This window comes from Corylus avellana, chromosome ca6 (assembly GCF_901000735.1).
Source record: "Corylus avellana chromosome ca6, CavTom2PMs-1.0".
NCBI classification, from domain to species: domain Eukaryota; kingdom Viridiplantae; phylum Streptophyta; class Magnoliopsida; order Fagales; family Betulaceae; genus Corylus; species Corylus avellana.
In genome coordinates this window covers 24,885,511-24,902,436 of record NC_081546.1, presented here as the reverse complement: position 1 = coordinate 24,902,436, position 16,926 = coordinate 24,885,511, and the positions used below count along the sequence as shown (strand labels likewise).

Here is a 16,926-nt window from a genome sequence, read left to right as displayed (position 1 = left end):
ACCTGACTGGAAAAGGTCAGCCCAACAAAACTAGTCTGGAAGTTTTCCACAATTGGGTTAATTTTACTGGGTCATTAATTTGAACCAACTCAAGTTGCACCCAACCTATTTTCGATAGAGTTCTTTTTTTTTTCCTTTCTTTTCTTTCCCTTATTTTCCTGTTGATTGGCTCCCGCAACTTTTTTCGAGATAGTAGAGGCTATTACTGCAGAACTTTTCAGGAATAACATGTGAGGTTGCTACCCAGGCAACACATAATGCAGTACGTCAACTTTCATGGATTAGGTAGATGGCTCATATATGAAAGGACATGCTAACCTAACAACTACACAACGAAGAACATTGCAACCAACAAAAAATACCTGCTTTAGAGATTTTGGGGCTTGGCAGTAATTATTAAATACAAGTTGAAGAAGACTGGGTTTCTGCTTGGAAAGAAAACCCTTGTCAGTATTTCCCAAGAGATCAAGTGTTCAGAGCATATCTTCTAGTCATCAGTTATGGAGAAAACATAGGCAAACCTTTGTACATAAAGCAAAAAACAAAGAAATGAGTCGTTGAGCTTCAGCTAATGACATAGAAGTGTTCCGCACTAATGATTGTGCACTCCTACTGAACTCATTCTCAGAAGTCCTGGGCTCTGAAACCTGAGAACCACTAGTGGATGTTTCCTGGCTTTCAACCTGAAAAGAAATCCACATAGGATAAAAAATAAATAAAAAATCAATGGGTAAAACCATATGAAAGAATGCCCCTTTTTCTCATCCCCAGAATTTGTCGGAACCTCAAAAGGCAAACTGATTTTGGCTAAAGGTCAAATTTCTTTCTTGGGACCTAGAATTATATCAACCCCACAATCCACTCATTAGGTTCCAAGTACCTTAACAAGATTGATGGTGGAAATTTTCACATCAGTCAACCCTTCAGAGTTTAAACACATCATGTACCAGGAGGAAACAAGTAAAGTAAAAAATAATATATAATAAGGGGAAGGTATTGAAAGAATAACTGCTTGATACCTCCCCTTGGACTCTATGCTCGGTGGACAGAGACTGTGAAAGTTCTATATCTGGAATATGCTGATCTACAGCAGCCACCAACATATTTGTTGCATATTGCTCAATAGTTTCGGATATGTAGCTAAGCTGATAGAGTTTGTTTGCCACCTATCCAACACCAAAAAAAAAAAAAAAAGGAAAACCGACACATTATTAGCACATAGAAAACATCAAATAGGATTTTTGCATCTCCAAAGAAAGACAACTTCTTCATTTCAACTGACTCAAGGAGGTTATATGGTGCAAAGTTAAAATACCAGCCGGATTGCTCTGGCTCGGATCTCATCTTGAGGATGAACAGCACACTGCCAGATGAAAATAAATACCTTAGTAGAATGAATATATACACATAAAATCCATATTCACAAACAAAATACAAAATACAAAAAACAGATGCACACCCCAGCAATGGGACACTCTGTCGCATTTATTTTTCTTGGCCAAAATACCAGGACACTGGTAAAACTCTATATTTGTGATCCTCAAGAGCAACAGTATGGAAAAATTTTGATATCTTACCGTTTTGGGAAAAAGGGAAGGGTAAAAACACATTTTGTTTCTAATATTACAAAACAAGTCCATTATATGTGCATCATGTTGTTCAGCAAGACCATTGCACTGAATACATATTCAACACAATTCATGAGTAACATTTTTTATAAGTAAAAGCAATTTAGTAAAATGCATAAGAGGCGCAGCTCAAGTACACAGAAAGTACACAAGAGAAAACACCTAGCTAGCTAGCTAGCTAGCTAGCAGAAGAAAGAAGATCAAGAAAACATGAAAGTTAGAAATATTCAAGTCAAAAGCAGCTGCAAAGTTGAAAGCTTACACAAATAGGTTGGATGAATAGATTCTTCATAACCGGTGATAAACGGTCTTTAATATTTAACACAATCCACACGGAACATAAAAAGCAAAAATAAACATCATTTCCTTCACTTTCAATTTCTTTTAACTTTTGCCCCCCACAAAAAAAAAAAAGAGAAGGTAATGCTTAGAGAGAGAGAGAGAGATAGAGAGAGAGAAATCTAACCATATCTGAATACAAGTCAAAATTTTCTCTCTTTTTTTTTTTTGGCTATATAATGGCAAGGAACAATACAAAAGAATGAAACGAAGTGAGAGGCCGCAGTTTAAGGATAAGAGATGAGTCGACCACACTGGCTTGACAGGGAAAAGCAAAACAAATTAGGATTTAGCTGAAAAAGAAGCAACACTATGGATATCATCACCCTCAACCTCAATGAAGGCAGAAGTTAATCCATGCCTTTCGTACTATCCTCTCCAGACCTCACCAGCAGGCTAGGGGGCACATTCAAGTATTGTTGCATCTTCTATGCCAATACCAAGGAAAACTCATTTGACACACTATTTTCACCTGGTCAGTATTTCAGATGATAGATTCAGATCCATTACTTATTGATACTGGAAAGTGAACATCACAACATCCAACACTTTAAGCTGTGCATAGAATCTTAGATCAGTAATCATGGTATGATTTAAAAAGCTTGATTCATTAATCAGCTAAGGCAAAGTTCTAGAGCATTTTGGAGATGCTAATTAATTTGCAATTTGACAGTCTGGCCAAAAAAAAAAAAAATTGAATCTATCAAACAATCAAGATTGTCACATGGTCCTGAAGAATGGTTTTAAAACTAAATAATAACTTCTGCTATATATATCCTACACTTAAAAGAGAAAAATAAAATCTTTTTCCTGAAAGTCTCAGCATCCAAATAATATCTATATGTACAGGAGAACTCCTGACTGCAGACAAACATTATACACGGTACCATAACCGCAAATTAAATGCTTTGAGATGTTTACTCAGGAAAAAATAAAATGCTATGAGACGCTTATGTCAAGTTACCTTCAAAGCTATATCCAAGCAGGCTCGCCGATTAAGTGGGCGTCCCAAAATCAAAATCCAGACAGCACCAAGGCCCTGAGTAACACGCTCAACATCACGTACATCTTTCCCAAGGTGATCAGTAATATCAGCATAGCAGAGTTCATATAATAGTTTCAAGGCTGAGTCAGGCAAAAGTGGGACTTCACCAAAAAGTCTACTAAAAGACTTGTCTGAAGCTGGAAAAGAGTCCAGCAAAGATTTGGCCTTCATTAAAAAAGGATAAAATATATCTCATTGGCATGCAAATGGAAATGAACAACAGGATATTGAAAATTAGGTGATGAAAATAACGTTGAACCAGCTAAAAAGGTGCCTACCACTGCCAAGAGGAGCTTTTCATAAACAACAGCAGCAACCGAAGAGTTCTCCGCAGAATCCAAGATGATGAGAGTGTGCAGATGATACAAGACATGTAATACAAGCTCATGCCCCTGGAAACCAGTTCTCTAATATTAAATTTGTTTGAAAAATTAACCACTTAACAGACAAACATAAAGTTCAAACCATTAAAAATATACTCAGATTTTCCACTTAACCATTAAATTGACACCAAGAGCTCATGTGAACTAGAAAAACAAACTCAGCACTATACCCATAGGTCTGAACATTAAAAGTAGATGAAATGGAACAAAGCAACATGAATAGCACCAATAACTCTGGGTGCATCAAACACAAGCCATGCATTAGATAAGCAAACTTGAAAAGATGCAGTCAAGCCATGGATAATAGTACTTGCCAAGCACCTTGCAACAGAGCCATGGTAAGTACCTAATGGACCCACATATTATAAACCAAAGGTTGAGAACATATGAAGGCCCATGCAATCATCCAGCTAATATGAAGGCCTAGGTGGCAGAGAACCAAAACTACCAAATCGTTTCTTAGTCAGTCTACAAGTTTGGCTTCATCACCAGTAAACCACCTAACTTGTTAGGAATGTCAGCGAATTAATTGACCAGCAACTGCACCATATGCAAACTATTATGGAAATATATGCCACTGAATCACACGCTATAACATGCCCAATTTAAAAACATAAAGGGTCTGCAAAAGGCAGTCGTAAAAATTAGACCAGTCTAGAGATGATTTAGGGGAACAATTTGCAACACCAACTTTAAGGTATAATTGACCAACCAAACTAAATGCATTTTGTGGAATACCGAAAGGGGTAAGAGGGAAACATAAGGGAGCTGCTGCTCAGAGAGCAGTGCCATTATGTTTGATTTGGTGCATTGATCGAGCATGAGTGTAGCTTCAAGGGGTACGTATATTTAGAGATCCCTCTTCTCCCGGTTATTCATTAATCCAAAGTTTGACTCTTCACTTTATTTTCTCAAGTTCATTGATATCCTTAATCTGAGACGTTAATTTCTGTTTCTTTTTCTTTTGGGAGGGGTCTTGTATAATGCACATATGCTTGGGCGTTGGCATTTCTCTTTTTTCTTTTTCTTTTTTTCCCCATATACATGTTCATTGAAGCATTGCTATTAACTTTAGGAATAAGAAGAATTTCAAACAAAATGAACTGGATAGATAACATTTTTCTGGCCCATAAATAGCAGCAATCATACTAAACAACAATTACTCACAGACAAACCTCAGAGTCAGAACAGTCATCCAGGCAAAACAAAAAGAGAACCTGCAAGCTTAAAAATGGAGATACCTTTTGCCATTGATATTGCATGACAACATGATTTTTCAGCATTGTAACAACATCGTCATCGGTACCTATCTGTGAAAAAAAATATTACAGATTACAATTGTGTATTGAACATCAAATGAACGAAACATTAAACTATAATATAAAATAAAAAGCTTCATATATTGTTTACTCATTCAATAGAGTGTTTTACTACAATACTTATCAAAAAAAAAAAAAGGAGTGTTTTACTGCATGCTGAACAATGCTTTGACAGAGCATTTCAAGTGCAGTTGACTAAGCAAATGTCAGTTGGAACCAAAGAATCATAGAGGCATAAGACATGCTGGTTTAGCAAGCAATGTCCAGAACCACTTTTATCTTGATCAAACTTCCAATCAACACACAAAATTTACCAACTCAGCGAGCTAGTCTCTTCAACTGACATTTTCACCATTGATTACACTCTGGAATCCTGGACTTGAGTAACTTTCAATTTCATTAGTTCCCAATATTACTTGCTACAATAAGAAGGTTGTTTACAACTCAATGGAGCTTGTTTACAACTTATGTCTCCAGTAGATGATGGAACTTTTCAGTTTTTAGAAGGTTCTCAATGTCTAGTATACTCATTACCAAGAGAAAGTGCATAGAGCTACACCAAACACAAAGTATGTATGCCTGTGTTGTTAGTGTGTGTCCTGTGTATAGAGCACATTAATTTTAGACATAATTCTTCCAGATATTCAATGACATTCTCAGGTACCAATGATGAACACAAGCTGTGGCATTTATAGAGTACATCCCACTGCTTGATTGGTTTACAAATTTGGAACAAAAAAGTTAACTATTTGCATTAGAACAGTCAAAAAAGTTACCTACCTGAGCAACCAATCGAGCAAGTAATGCCATACACATGTGGCTACACTCAGTCCCACATGAATGCTTGTATGATTCAATAATTTGTTCAATCGCCAAATTTCTCACACTTCTTTCTTGTTCTTGGGTCAGCTCTACATATGATGGAAGCAGAGGTAAATCCTGACAGGTATCTTCAGATGCAGATGCGTTTGAAACAGTTGGAGAATTCTGATCAGATTCTAGAAAAGACAATTTATCAGCCCCATTTGCCACTACAACATCCGACAACTTCAATGCAACCGAGTCCTCATCAACTTTGTTAACAGGGGAAGGTGCAGGATCTGAAGGAGTATCCTCTGTGATTGGGTCAATTTCCTCGGTTTTATCCAGAACCTCCTTGTTGGGAGTTAGCTGATCAGTGCCAGAAACCAATGGACTTCCCAAAATCTTATCTTCACTTTTGATCTTGGGCATGAGAGATGTAGAAGGATTTTCAAGACTGGTTGTAACAGGAAGTGAAATAGGTTTACTCATAGAAATACTAGGGTCCAACTCAGATTGCACAGCTCCAATGTCCTCCACAACAGGAATAGAAGGTGCCCCAACTGGGGCTACTACACGCCGTGGATCCAGCCGACGGGGATCCTGGAAACGTTACAAGGAGTTCATTTTAAGGTATCTAAAAATTTTTAATTTGTAAGGGATTAAAACAAATTCAACAGTTGCAATAGACACAAACATGAATAACAACTAAAAGCTGGTGAAGTTTACCCTGCGCAGATCACGTTTAGAATCAGCAGGGAGATTATTGATCGGAGGTGTATCAGACAATGATGAACTAGTTGCATTAGTTGAAGAAAGAGGTGCTTGTGCACTGACATCCGGAGATTCCTCAAAATTGGTTGGAGCAGAGATTGAAACAACCTGGGCTGGGCTAGTTACAGAACCTATTTGCCGGGTTACTGGCGAGTTCCCAAGCCTTGTTAAAGGTGGAAGCGTCTTAGGCAAGTGCTTCATATTTGTTATGACAATATCAGCCAGCAGGTCAGGATGGATTTTTGAAATAAGGATTTCAAGTGATTCAGCACCTCTTTCACCTTCAGCAAGCAAAGCACCTATCATGGCAATCATTTGTTCCACAGGAGTCAATTGACCATGCAGTACGGGAGATACTCCATTAAGAAGAGAAGAATCCTGCCCAGCATCATTTACTTGAACTGGCAAAGCCAACTGGTCAGAACCATAACGGATCCGCTTGGAACCCACCTCATGACCATTAGCTAGCTCTTCATTATCGAAAGGCAAAGACCTTTTTTTTAACAGATCACTTGATACAGGCAGCTGGCTTGATAATTGATCATCCTAACGAGAAATATAAAAATCAGTCAGTAGATTGCCAATAAATAACAAATTGCTACAATGTTATATACAGTTGCTCTGTAATTACCTTGCCCAAGCGAGCATCACGTGAAGCACGCTCACTATTTTTAATTATTTTATCAACTTGCCTGATAACCTGATCAGCAGCATCCCCAGCATTCATAGCCCGGAGGGCCCTAAGCAATCTATCTCTCGACTGAAAATGAAATAGAAGACCAAACTTGTCAGGCAAGACCAGGTGAACAACAGCAAAATTTTGGGGCTTTTGCATTTAATCATATCAGAAATTATGGGCCTCACCATTTCTTTCCTTTACTAGCATGCCACGTCTACAAAGAGCACAAGAAACATAACTTTCTTTCTTTTTCCCATTTTTGATCTTCTTGCTACTAAACAAATACTTATTATCTATTAAGATGAAAATGAAAAGATCCACCCACTAAATAAAAGTCCAGACACACAAAAAAAGCCTAGGGAACTTTTGGAGTCAAATTTAAGTATGGTATATTCTGCTCTACTGTCCGCATATTGATAGGAAATGTTCTACTAGTAGAAATAGAAGGGCCAATCTAAAATTTCACATCACTACAAGATACATCATAAGTGTTCCAGTAGCTAAGAAAGAATTGAACTGAAAATTTGAAAGCCACATTTAGCAACAGAAGCTACTTCAATATTCCTACAAACAGTAACAAGAAATAAAGTTTATTTCTAAAAGCATCAGCGACTCCAAATTGTAAATTTACAATAACTCAGTTAATTTAAAGCTCAACCATCAACAATGAATAGGAACAGAAAATCCATAGTTAAAGAACTTGTGCAAAGGGAACTAAAAGAAGAATGAAAAATGTAAAAATTACTTACCTCTATGATGGCTGGATAAGTACACCTCAGGAATCCCAAAAATGCAGTTCTTAAGGAATACTGGATACTGGCAGCATGACATCCTTTGACCGTCTCAAAGTTTAGATCAAAATCAAGCAGAGCAGAAAAAACTGTACTATAGTGGACTGGCCTCTTCCTTGCTATGGCTGCAAGACTGGGAAAACAAACAGAGTTTCAGATTTATATACAAATTAAATAAAAGAAATAAAAATGCATCCAATACCAATAGTGGCAAGGAAGAAAAGTGCAACCAAGATTTCAAGCAAAACTAAGGCCAACGGCTAAATGATAACACAAACTACAGCAAGAGAAAAAAAACAACTATATATAGACACATTTTCAGATTCAAGCACCATGAGATGAAGCACGTGTGCACCAGTTGAACAACAAAAATAAGGGCCAAGTGGCAACACAAACAATAAAGGAATCAACAAAATATATTCAGATCCAAGCTCCCTGAGATGAAAAATCAATTTTCGATACACATAAAATCAATGTGTGTGCTCATGCACATTTGCAAACTGACACTTGACAATATGAAGTAACACAACCTGCAGGAATCCACCAAAGTAAAAATGAAGTGTCACCTCAATACTACAGAATGACTATCAAAAGATCAGCTACCTCAAGTTCACCTATCAGAGAGTTTTAAGAACCTCTAGAATGGTTTTAAATAGAATTTGATTCAAATACATAATTCACTTAATTTGTATGTCAGGTATTCTGCAAACTCTGGGCTTCTGACTTGTGACAGCCAAAAGTTCCACACATTACAACTTCTTCAAGCAAACATCTCATGGTACATTCAATTGTGTAAGCTATTCAGCAAGGCGACATGGATAAGAATGTCCAACAAGGCAACCTCAAGACGAGATGAACTGTGAGACGAGTTGCATAACATGTAAGGGTACCGGAAATGGGAAAATAAGCTATATTAAGAGTGCCCTTGTTACAACACCTAATAAGGCATCCCAATGACTTTAAAAGTCATTTAATGCTTTTTAGGATCAGATGCTAACTCCTATCTCACTGCCCAAGTTTTACGGAAAAAAATAATCAATGGCAATTGAAAAGGCCATGTATGCCGAAAATTGAAAAAGAGATAATGCACTAATGTCCATGTAAGAGGTATACATTTCATAGAGAAAAAATAGCAAACTAATTTCAACAGCAGCAAGGTTGCTCTAGTGAAGTCCAAATGGTAGATAATTGAGTTCTAATAGAATTTAAGGCTAGATAATGAACTAGAAATCATGAAACAAAACAAGCACCAATGGTGCACCTTCTTGCTTTTTACACCTCGAATCAGGAGTAGTACACTCAAACTACTTTCTAACTTTTCTTTATTGTAACTTGCGGGGGGGGAAAAAAAGCAAAAGAGGCCAAACACTTATTTTATGGTTTGATTATGCTTTCTAGCCAGCAAAATTATTATTCCTTTTACTTATCAAAAAAAAATTATGCTTTTCTCTTGTTTTGCCTTATTAGTAATGACTTTTTCTGTCCAGTCAACCTAGTATACACCTAAAATGTCTAAAAAGTGGTTATATTTTGTTTATTTTGTTCTCTTCTTCAATATCTTAAATTTTATAAAAACCCAAAGGCTCAAGTGTTATGACATGAGCTTCATGCATCACCTTGCACGAGTAAAATGCATTATACTAAAATCATACTTGAAATACACATACAAAATTGGGTCAACACAATTGTTTGTAAGACCCCAAAACCAAAACAAATGCAAACTGCAGATAATAAAAAAAAAAAAAAAAAAAAAAAGGTCGTCAAGAAAGTCACAATACTCAAGCAGGGTACAAACGAAATCACATAATTCCATGCAAACCAAAGTAAAAAACTTATTTCATTGGAAAAGAATACTTGAGTTAAAAAGTTGTACAGCCCTTCATGAACAAAGGCGAACTAAAAGAGTGACAACCCCACCACACAACCCTCAACAACCAATCTTTAGGTTCATTTCCAATCATAAGGAAGGAAATCATGGTATTGTATAATATGGATCTCCACAGACATTGGTGAGTTCCTTTACCACATTGCCATCTCAACCACTATCCTAAAAGCCATACTTTTCATCACAAAGAACAATGCAACTACACAGGAAATCTCCACAACAATTCACCAATCAAAGCTTTGTTCAACAAGGCCACACTTACCAACCAAAGATTAAGCACAATTTATGATAACACATGTAGGGTAGCTGTAATTTGATTTGTGATCAAAAGTTCTTTAAGTTACATGCCACAGAAGGCTTATTTCTCATCTAGAAGGCAACTCTTCATTAGGTACAATAAGAATTTAGCAATTTTATTTAATCTCTTCCTCCACCTTGGTGAAGGTCTCTTACAGACAAATTAAGTTATGTCAAAAAGCATACAAGATACTCATTTAAAGTTCCAATGCGTTATAAAACCATAGGCAAGCATCTCTATAAATAGAATAAGAAACCATTGAGAGACTGAAGTAATACACAGCAACTACGGATCACTTAATTAGTTCTTAAATTTTCAGGAAAAAAATTAAGAGCCATTAGGTATTGATTGAGTATAACAGATTATTTCACCAATATTTACAGAACAAGGGGAAAAAATGAAAGAAACGAGATGATTACTTCACATAGAGCTTGAAATGGCCATAAGTATATCGAATAAAATAATATTCGCAGTTTCAACTTAAAAAGATGAGCTTATCATCGCCATCATCATTCTCATAGTGACTCCCACCACCACCACCATCACCTTCGACTTGACACTATCATTGACACACATGGCCACCACCACCTCCACCGGTAACTTTGAATTCTCATCCCCAACACCACCAACTTTTCAACATGACTCCATATTCAATATCAATAATTCAAAAGGGAAAGAATTTCCATAATACAGCCAATTTCCAAAGTTTTAAACTAATAGATCCAGTTCTCCAAATAAGGCATCTATTAGAGCTTCAAAAGATCCATTCCGATTCCTGCACCGAACACAGTCTACCTTAAAAGGTCAAATCGCTGCTTAGTGCATTAGGTATTCTACACAAGTCATTAATTCATGTACAAGCCACCATGATCTCTATAGGACGTGGTTGGGAAGAATTTCCTCAATATTGGGCACAGAGAAACCGGGAAAATAGCAGTGGTTACATAGATGATTCTCAATCAACAAGGGAAAATGTAATATGTGTTTATGACCCTATAGGTCAAAAAGTATCTTGTGTGGCTACTTTACCACAAAGGGGAGTAATGGAATACATGATTGAGGAGCTAATCATACACTAAAATTATACCCTAAGTAGTCTCCAGCCACATGCTGAATGTATTCATAACCATAAATTGCTAACTATTCCAATGGCATCAACCAAGATATTATGTAAATTTGTATTTCTTGAGAGTTATTTAGAAGACATGATTGTGTCCTCATAGAGCCATGCCACCAATCACACATTTGTCGCCCAACAAGAACCAACAAACCACTCCAAGTAATATCTTCAAAACTAACTGAATCTTTTTTTTTTATTAGTAAAGTTAAGTAACTGAATCTCAAAGAGCTGAGAGTACAAATTTCAATTTGTTCCTACATGTGAGAACTGAATGAGCAATCTACAACTGTTCCCTCATCAAAATATGGCTACTCGGGAAGGCCCAGCCCTTAATGCTACAATGATTCAGTTACAAAGCACGCTTTTGGTGCAAGGTTAGTCTAGCCTACAACACATTTTTCCCCCACAAATATGGAAAATAGAAATGACCATTGCTAATCTAAACTAAGCAACATAATGTTTGAGTAAGCCTTCATAAAGTCACAACAAGCAAGATTAGTTAAGTTGCTGACATAGAAAAGACGGCATTGACCGATGAGTAAAGTAACCCCATATCCATGTAGTGCACCAAATAAGAACAAAATAAAATATGGTAACCAGTGCAGCGAATTCATTTATAATATTGACATGAAACTATGCCACAGCTAAGGGAACTGGCGTTGCATCATAACTATGGCAAGGACATAGTTATGCATCTAATTCATTGCAAGTTACCAGTGTTGCATCCATGAACAAGACCAACTCAACTTTGAATCCACTGTTTAGCTGACACATTCCTGAAGAATATCTCCCCTATTCTAGGGCTCACCGCAAGTTCACAACACCAGCAGTCTCCAATACTTCCTGGCTCTTCAACTTCTTGTAACTGCACAAAACTGTTGTTACGTTCCATTTCATCAAAATTAGGGATCCTTGATGAAGCACCACAGACTATACTTTAGCATAGAGTGCTCTATAAAATCTTTCCACATTGTCATCAGAAGGATTGATCACTTCTGAGTCTATGATCCTTTAACCATAACAACTTCAACACTATCTTCATTAAAATCACTACAAGGCTCACTCAAACTACTGAGATGAGTATGACCTTCCTATAAATTGGCCCATCTTCTACAACCATGTGAGTAGAAATGGAAATTAAAGATGAATCGACTATTGCTAATCTAGGCTAATCAACAGAATGTTTATCTGCAAATGGAAATAGGCCTATTGTTTATAAATTAAAAATGAGTTAGAGAAAATGTGTTTTCTGGATGATGTCAAGATGTGTCAGCAGATGTAGCTCATCTAGTGGGCAAAACTGACACTACTGCTACATAGAATATTATGAGGCCATGTATTATTACTAGCAAGAAAGAACAATATGAGTACCACAAATTGACAAGAATACATCTTTAATCAACTTAGATTTTTATCTTAATTTTATCTGAAAGCAACAAAAAAAAAAAAAAACAAAACAAAACAAATATGGAGAATAGACAATGAACAGGTGCACTGCACCCATATTCCAAACAGAATGCCCTCATTTTCAGTTAAAGAATAAAGTATTAACCAAATATGCTTCCATTTCCAAACAAGACTATCTCCCAGCAAGACTCCATTGCCAATGCCCATTCACTGTTATATATTTTTTTATAAGTAATTCAATCTCAATAAAAGCACAAAGAGGCACAACCCTATTATAAAAATAAGTATAGAAGAGAAATCCCTTATTATAGAGGAACCAGGAACAAAAATTCCAAGAACTCATAAGAACTGGCAATGGGCAAACTATTGAACGCTGCTATCCATGTGTAGAGTAATTGGAGCAACATATTTCTCAACTCTAACATTCAAGCCTCTCTTCAACGCTCCTTGCATTATGATCTCTCTAAATACACTACATTAGACACAAAGGACCCAACCTCTAAACTTCCAGAGCATTTCGATTTTCCATTTCCCTTCTAAACATAACCCAAACAACTAGAAAAGTGAATTCTATAATACTCTTGTAATTGCACAATGAAGATGAAGGTAATCAATAGACTCCCCACTTTTCTTGCACATACAGTACTAATCTACCACAATGACATTCCTCTTCCTCAAGTTAACAAAAGTCAAGATTTTTCCTAAAACCGCCGTCCACAAAGAATGCTACTCTCGACGGAGCCTTAACTTTTCAAATACTCTTCCAAGGAAAAGAAGAACTTACATGTATGATAACACATCATAGCAAGACTTCACATCAAACTTTTTCCTTTTACAAGGAATCCAGCAAATTTTGTCCTCATTTCCTAGCCTTACATGAGAATACAACCCCTCACAGAAATAAGAAACCACTTCTACCTCCCAATCATGCACGAGCCTAGTAAATAATACTAAATAAATCTGGATAAGAAATCTTCAAAGGTTGTTCCCTGCACCATAAATCATGCCAAAATGATCTTCCATCACCCCAGCCTATAGGAATTATCTTTGATTTAGACAAATTAATATTCAGCCCTGAATCCGCTTCAAAACATAAGAAGAGACTGCAAACGACGAAGATGATCACCAATAACCTCACAAAAGATCAAAGTATCATCTACAAACAATAAATACGACACTATAAACTCTTCATTATTCCTCAACCCCACCAAAAATCTCAATAAGAGTCTCATGTCTACTGTAGTAGACATCATACTACTCAATACCTCCATAACAACCACAAACAATAATGGAGACAATGGATCCCCATGTCTTAATCCACGTAAGATGCTAAAAACCCAAAAGGAGAACCATTAATGGGAATGGAACACCGCACCGTAAAAATACAATGTGCTATCCAATCTCGCCATCTCTCCCCAAAGCCACATCTCTTCAACAAATATAATAGAAACTCCCAATTAACATAATCATATGACTTCTCCAAAACCAATTTACACAACACTCCGGGTTCCCCAAATTTGATCTGACTATCCAAACATTCATTAGCCACCATAACAAAATCTAGAATTTGTCCACCTCTAATAAATGCATTATGTGAATTTAAAACAATCTTCCCCAGCACTGATTTTCAAACAGTTCGCCAAGACTTTAGAAAACATTTTGTACACACTACCCACTAAACTAATAGAACAGAAATCCTTAATCTCCACCCCAGCTTTCTTAGGGATGAGGGACACAAAAGTAGATTAAAGCTCTTCTCAAACTTCCCTTGGCAATGAAACTCCTTAAAAACCTCCATGATGTCTTATGTCAATATCTCCCAACACTTCTGGAAAAAAGCCATAGAAAATCTGTCAGGTCCCCGGGCCTTATCACCATTGAACTCTCGTACCACTCCCAACACTTCACTCTCCTCAAAGTCTCTTTCCAACCAAGTTCTCTCCTCTGCATCAATAGATAAGAATGATAGTCCGTCCAATTTTGGTCACCAAATACTGTTCAAAATACAATTTTTTGTAGAAATGCAAGAAAATTTCCCTTTATTTCTAAAGAATCAAAAGACATAGTCCCGTAAACAGCTAAGGAGTCCACCAAGTTGTTTCTACGCATGTTTGCCACTTGATGGAAGAATTTGGTACTTTTATCGCCCTCTCTCAACCAAAGTGCCCTTGACTTCTACATCCAACTTACTTCTTCAAGAAGGATCATGCTCTCCAACTCTCTAGAAATATCATCCTGCTTTAACCTTTCATCTTCAATTAAAGATCTTCCTTTTTCAATCATATCCAACTCACGAATACCATCCACCATCTCCTTCTTCCGCTAACCCTGAAAATGATAGGACACCCACCATGATTTCACCTGCTCCACAAAACCTTCTGACTTCAGCCACATAGTCTTAAACTTAAAATACCTACTACCCCTGCTCACACCATCATCCAACATCAAAGGAAAGTGATCCAACAGAAGTCTAGGAAAACGTCTTTGAAATACATTCAAAAAATGTTCTTCCCAATCCAGAGATAGAAAGAACCTATCAACTCTAGACCATGCCCAAAAATCACGATTATTAGAGCAAGTAAAATTTCCCCTTACCAGTGGAATGTCCAAGAGGCCCTGAACAAAAAATGAAATCCAAAAAATCCAACATCGGTTGGGATCGCCTGATCTTTCACAACAATACCGGACTACATTAAAATCACCTTTAATACACTACCATACCTCCCACCAACTCAATCCAAAGACATTTTCTTTCACGTCATCATTAGGACCATACACCTGCAAATGCCCATCCAAAATTCCCAATAATACTTTTAAAAGAACACACTACCACAAAACTTCTCACACACACTTCAACCTTCTCTACCACCTGCCTATTCCACATTAACAAAATACCTCTTGAGGCCCCTCTCGAACCCAAATATGAGCAGTCCACATGTTGACATCGCCACAAACTATGAATCACCTCCCTATAAATAAACTCCATTTTCGTCTCTTATAAACAAACGATATTTGCCTTCCAATCTTTGAAAAGACCTCTAATCCTCAACCTTTCTCCTTTTCATTCAGGCCCATGAGACAATCTTGGGAATAAACCCATCCCCTTCCCTTTCACTCTATTTGAGTGACCTCCCTTAATATCATAATTTTCTGAACACACCAATCTCGTAAATTCACGGTTACCTCTATTACCTGACTTCAAACTCAAATCCAAAACACTACCCACGCCATTTTGGTTTCAACTAGCTTCAATCGCAGCGAACAAAGCCAACAACTGATCCTCAAAACCTTCACATGAAAGCCCCACAACATGACAAAAACTTTTTAACCTCTCAAAGTGTAACTTAATAAGTATTATAAAGAAACTTTAGATGATGATAATAGCTAATGACCATGACACAACGACAGCAACAACAAAAATACAAACTGTGAATAAAAAAAAAACACACACACACACAACTATTGCTTGGCATGATAAACAAATAAACAGAGAAATTAGCCAACCAAATTTAATAAAAATGAGAAAGCTTAGAAGCACCAAGCAAGACCTGATTCGCAAAAGACATCTAAGTGAAAGAAGTACAGCTAAAAGGTAATCTACAAGTATATTTTCAATCCAACCACGATGAAATTATTTCTCACTGGTACATAACCAAACCAACCAGGCCTTCTAGCAATCTTATGATCTCTTTAGCAATTGAGAATTCAAATATCCATTCTATGCACATAGAACAACTCAAGACCATATTAACTCCAACCAAGACAAAGCATCACCACAAAAGTACAACCATTCACTTTCAAACTCATCATGGCTTTACAAATACTTCTAAAATGTAGTTTGGAAGTGAAGGGTTGTACCTTCAAACTTGCCATAGCTTTACCGGCACTTTTCAGCAGGTATATGTGGGCAGTGTTAAAGTTCCAAAATTTCAATCACATTTTTACCATTTCAAACATCCTCAAAAAAGACATTGATATCCATAATTAAACAATTCATATTTGTTCAAAATTTATAAGAACTTGATATTTTAAATGTTTAAAATGTTCTCACAGTCCTCAATCATTTCCGAAATTTTTTTTTTTTTTAGTGATAACAATCTATACCATTATTTAAAGCTGCAAATCAAGCACATGCACATGATCCATGCAAAACATCCATGATCCATCTATAGAAACTTATAAAAGAAAGGGTCAATAGCTGCAGATCATCAAACAAAACACACTAAATTCCATCTCATCTTATAAAACTTAGTGCATGATTCAAAACATGATTCAAAACATGATTCCAATCACGAATCCTGTGCATCACATTTTTTCTTGCTATTTTCAGTTTCTTATCTCTCTTTTTATGATTAAATATCAGTGGCTTCCATTCAAACAACAAGCATAGGCTGTGTATCAAAATGAATTTTTCTTAAAAAACAATATTGAGAATAAGGCTTGGTTAACGAGAAGAT

General features: G+C 36.5%; 1 protein-coding gene across 1 annotated transcript in view; it reads right to left on the bottom strand.

Moving 5' to 3' along the window:
* Positions 1–16,926, bottom strand: part of LOC132183605 (uncharacterized) — a 30,787-nt gene that overhangs the window by 8,340 nt on the left and 5,521 nt on the right. The window contains exons 6-16 of the mRNA XM_059596959.1: positions 7,718–7,892; positions 6,921–7,049; positions 6,245–6,835; positions 5,495–6,118; positions 4,637–4,705; positions 3,291–3,404; positions 2,932–3,177; positions 1,316–1,363; positions 1,020–1,166; positions 522–683; positions 363–425 (exon numbers count right to left, since the gene is read on the bottom strand). Of these exons, the coding sequence (XP_059452942.1) occupies positions 363–425; positions 522–683; positions 1,020–1,166; positions 1,316–1,363; positions 2,932–3,177; positions 3,291–3,404; positions 4,637–4,705; positions 5,495–6,118; positions 6,245–6,835; positions 6,921–7,049; positions 7,718–7,892 (2,368 nt within the window). The remainder of the gene's footprint in view (positions 1–362; positions 426–521; positions 684–1,019; positions 1,167–1,315; positions 1,364–2,931; positions 3,178–3,290; positions 3,405–4,636; positions 4,706–5,494; positions 6,119–6,244; positions 6,836–6,920; positions 7,050–7,717; positions 7,893–16,926) is intronic.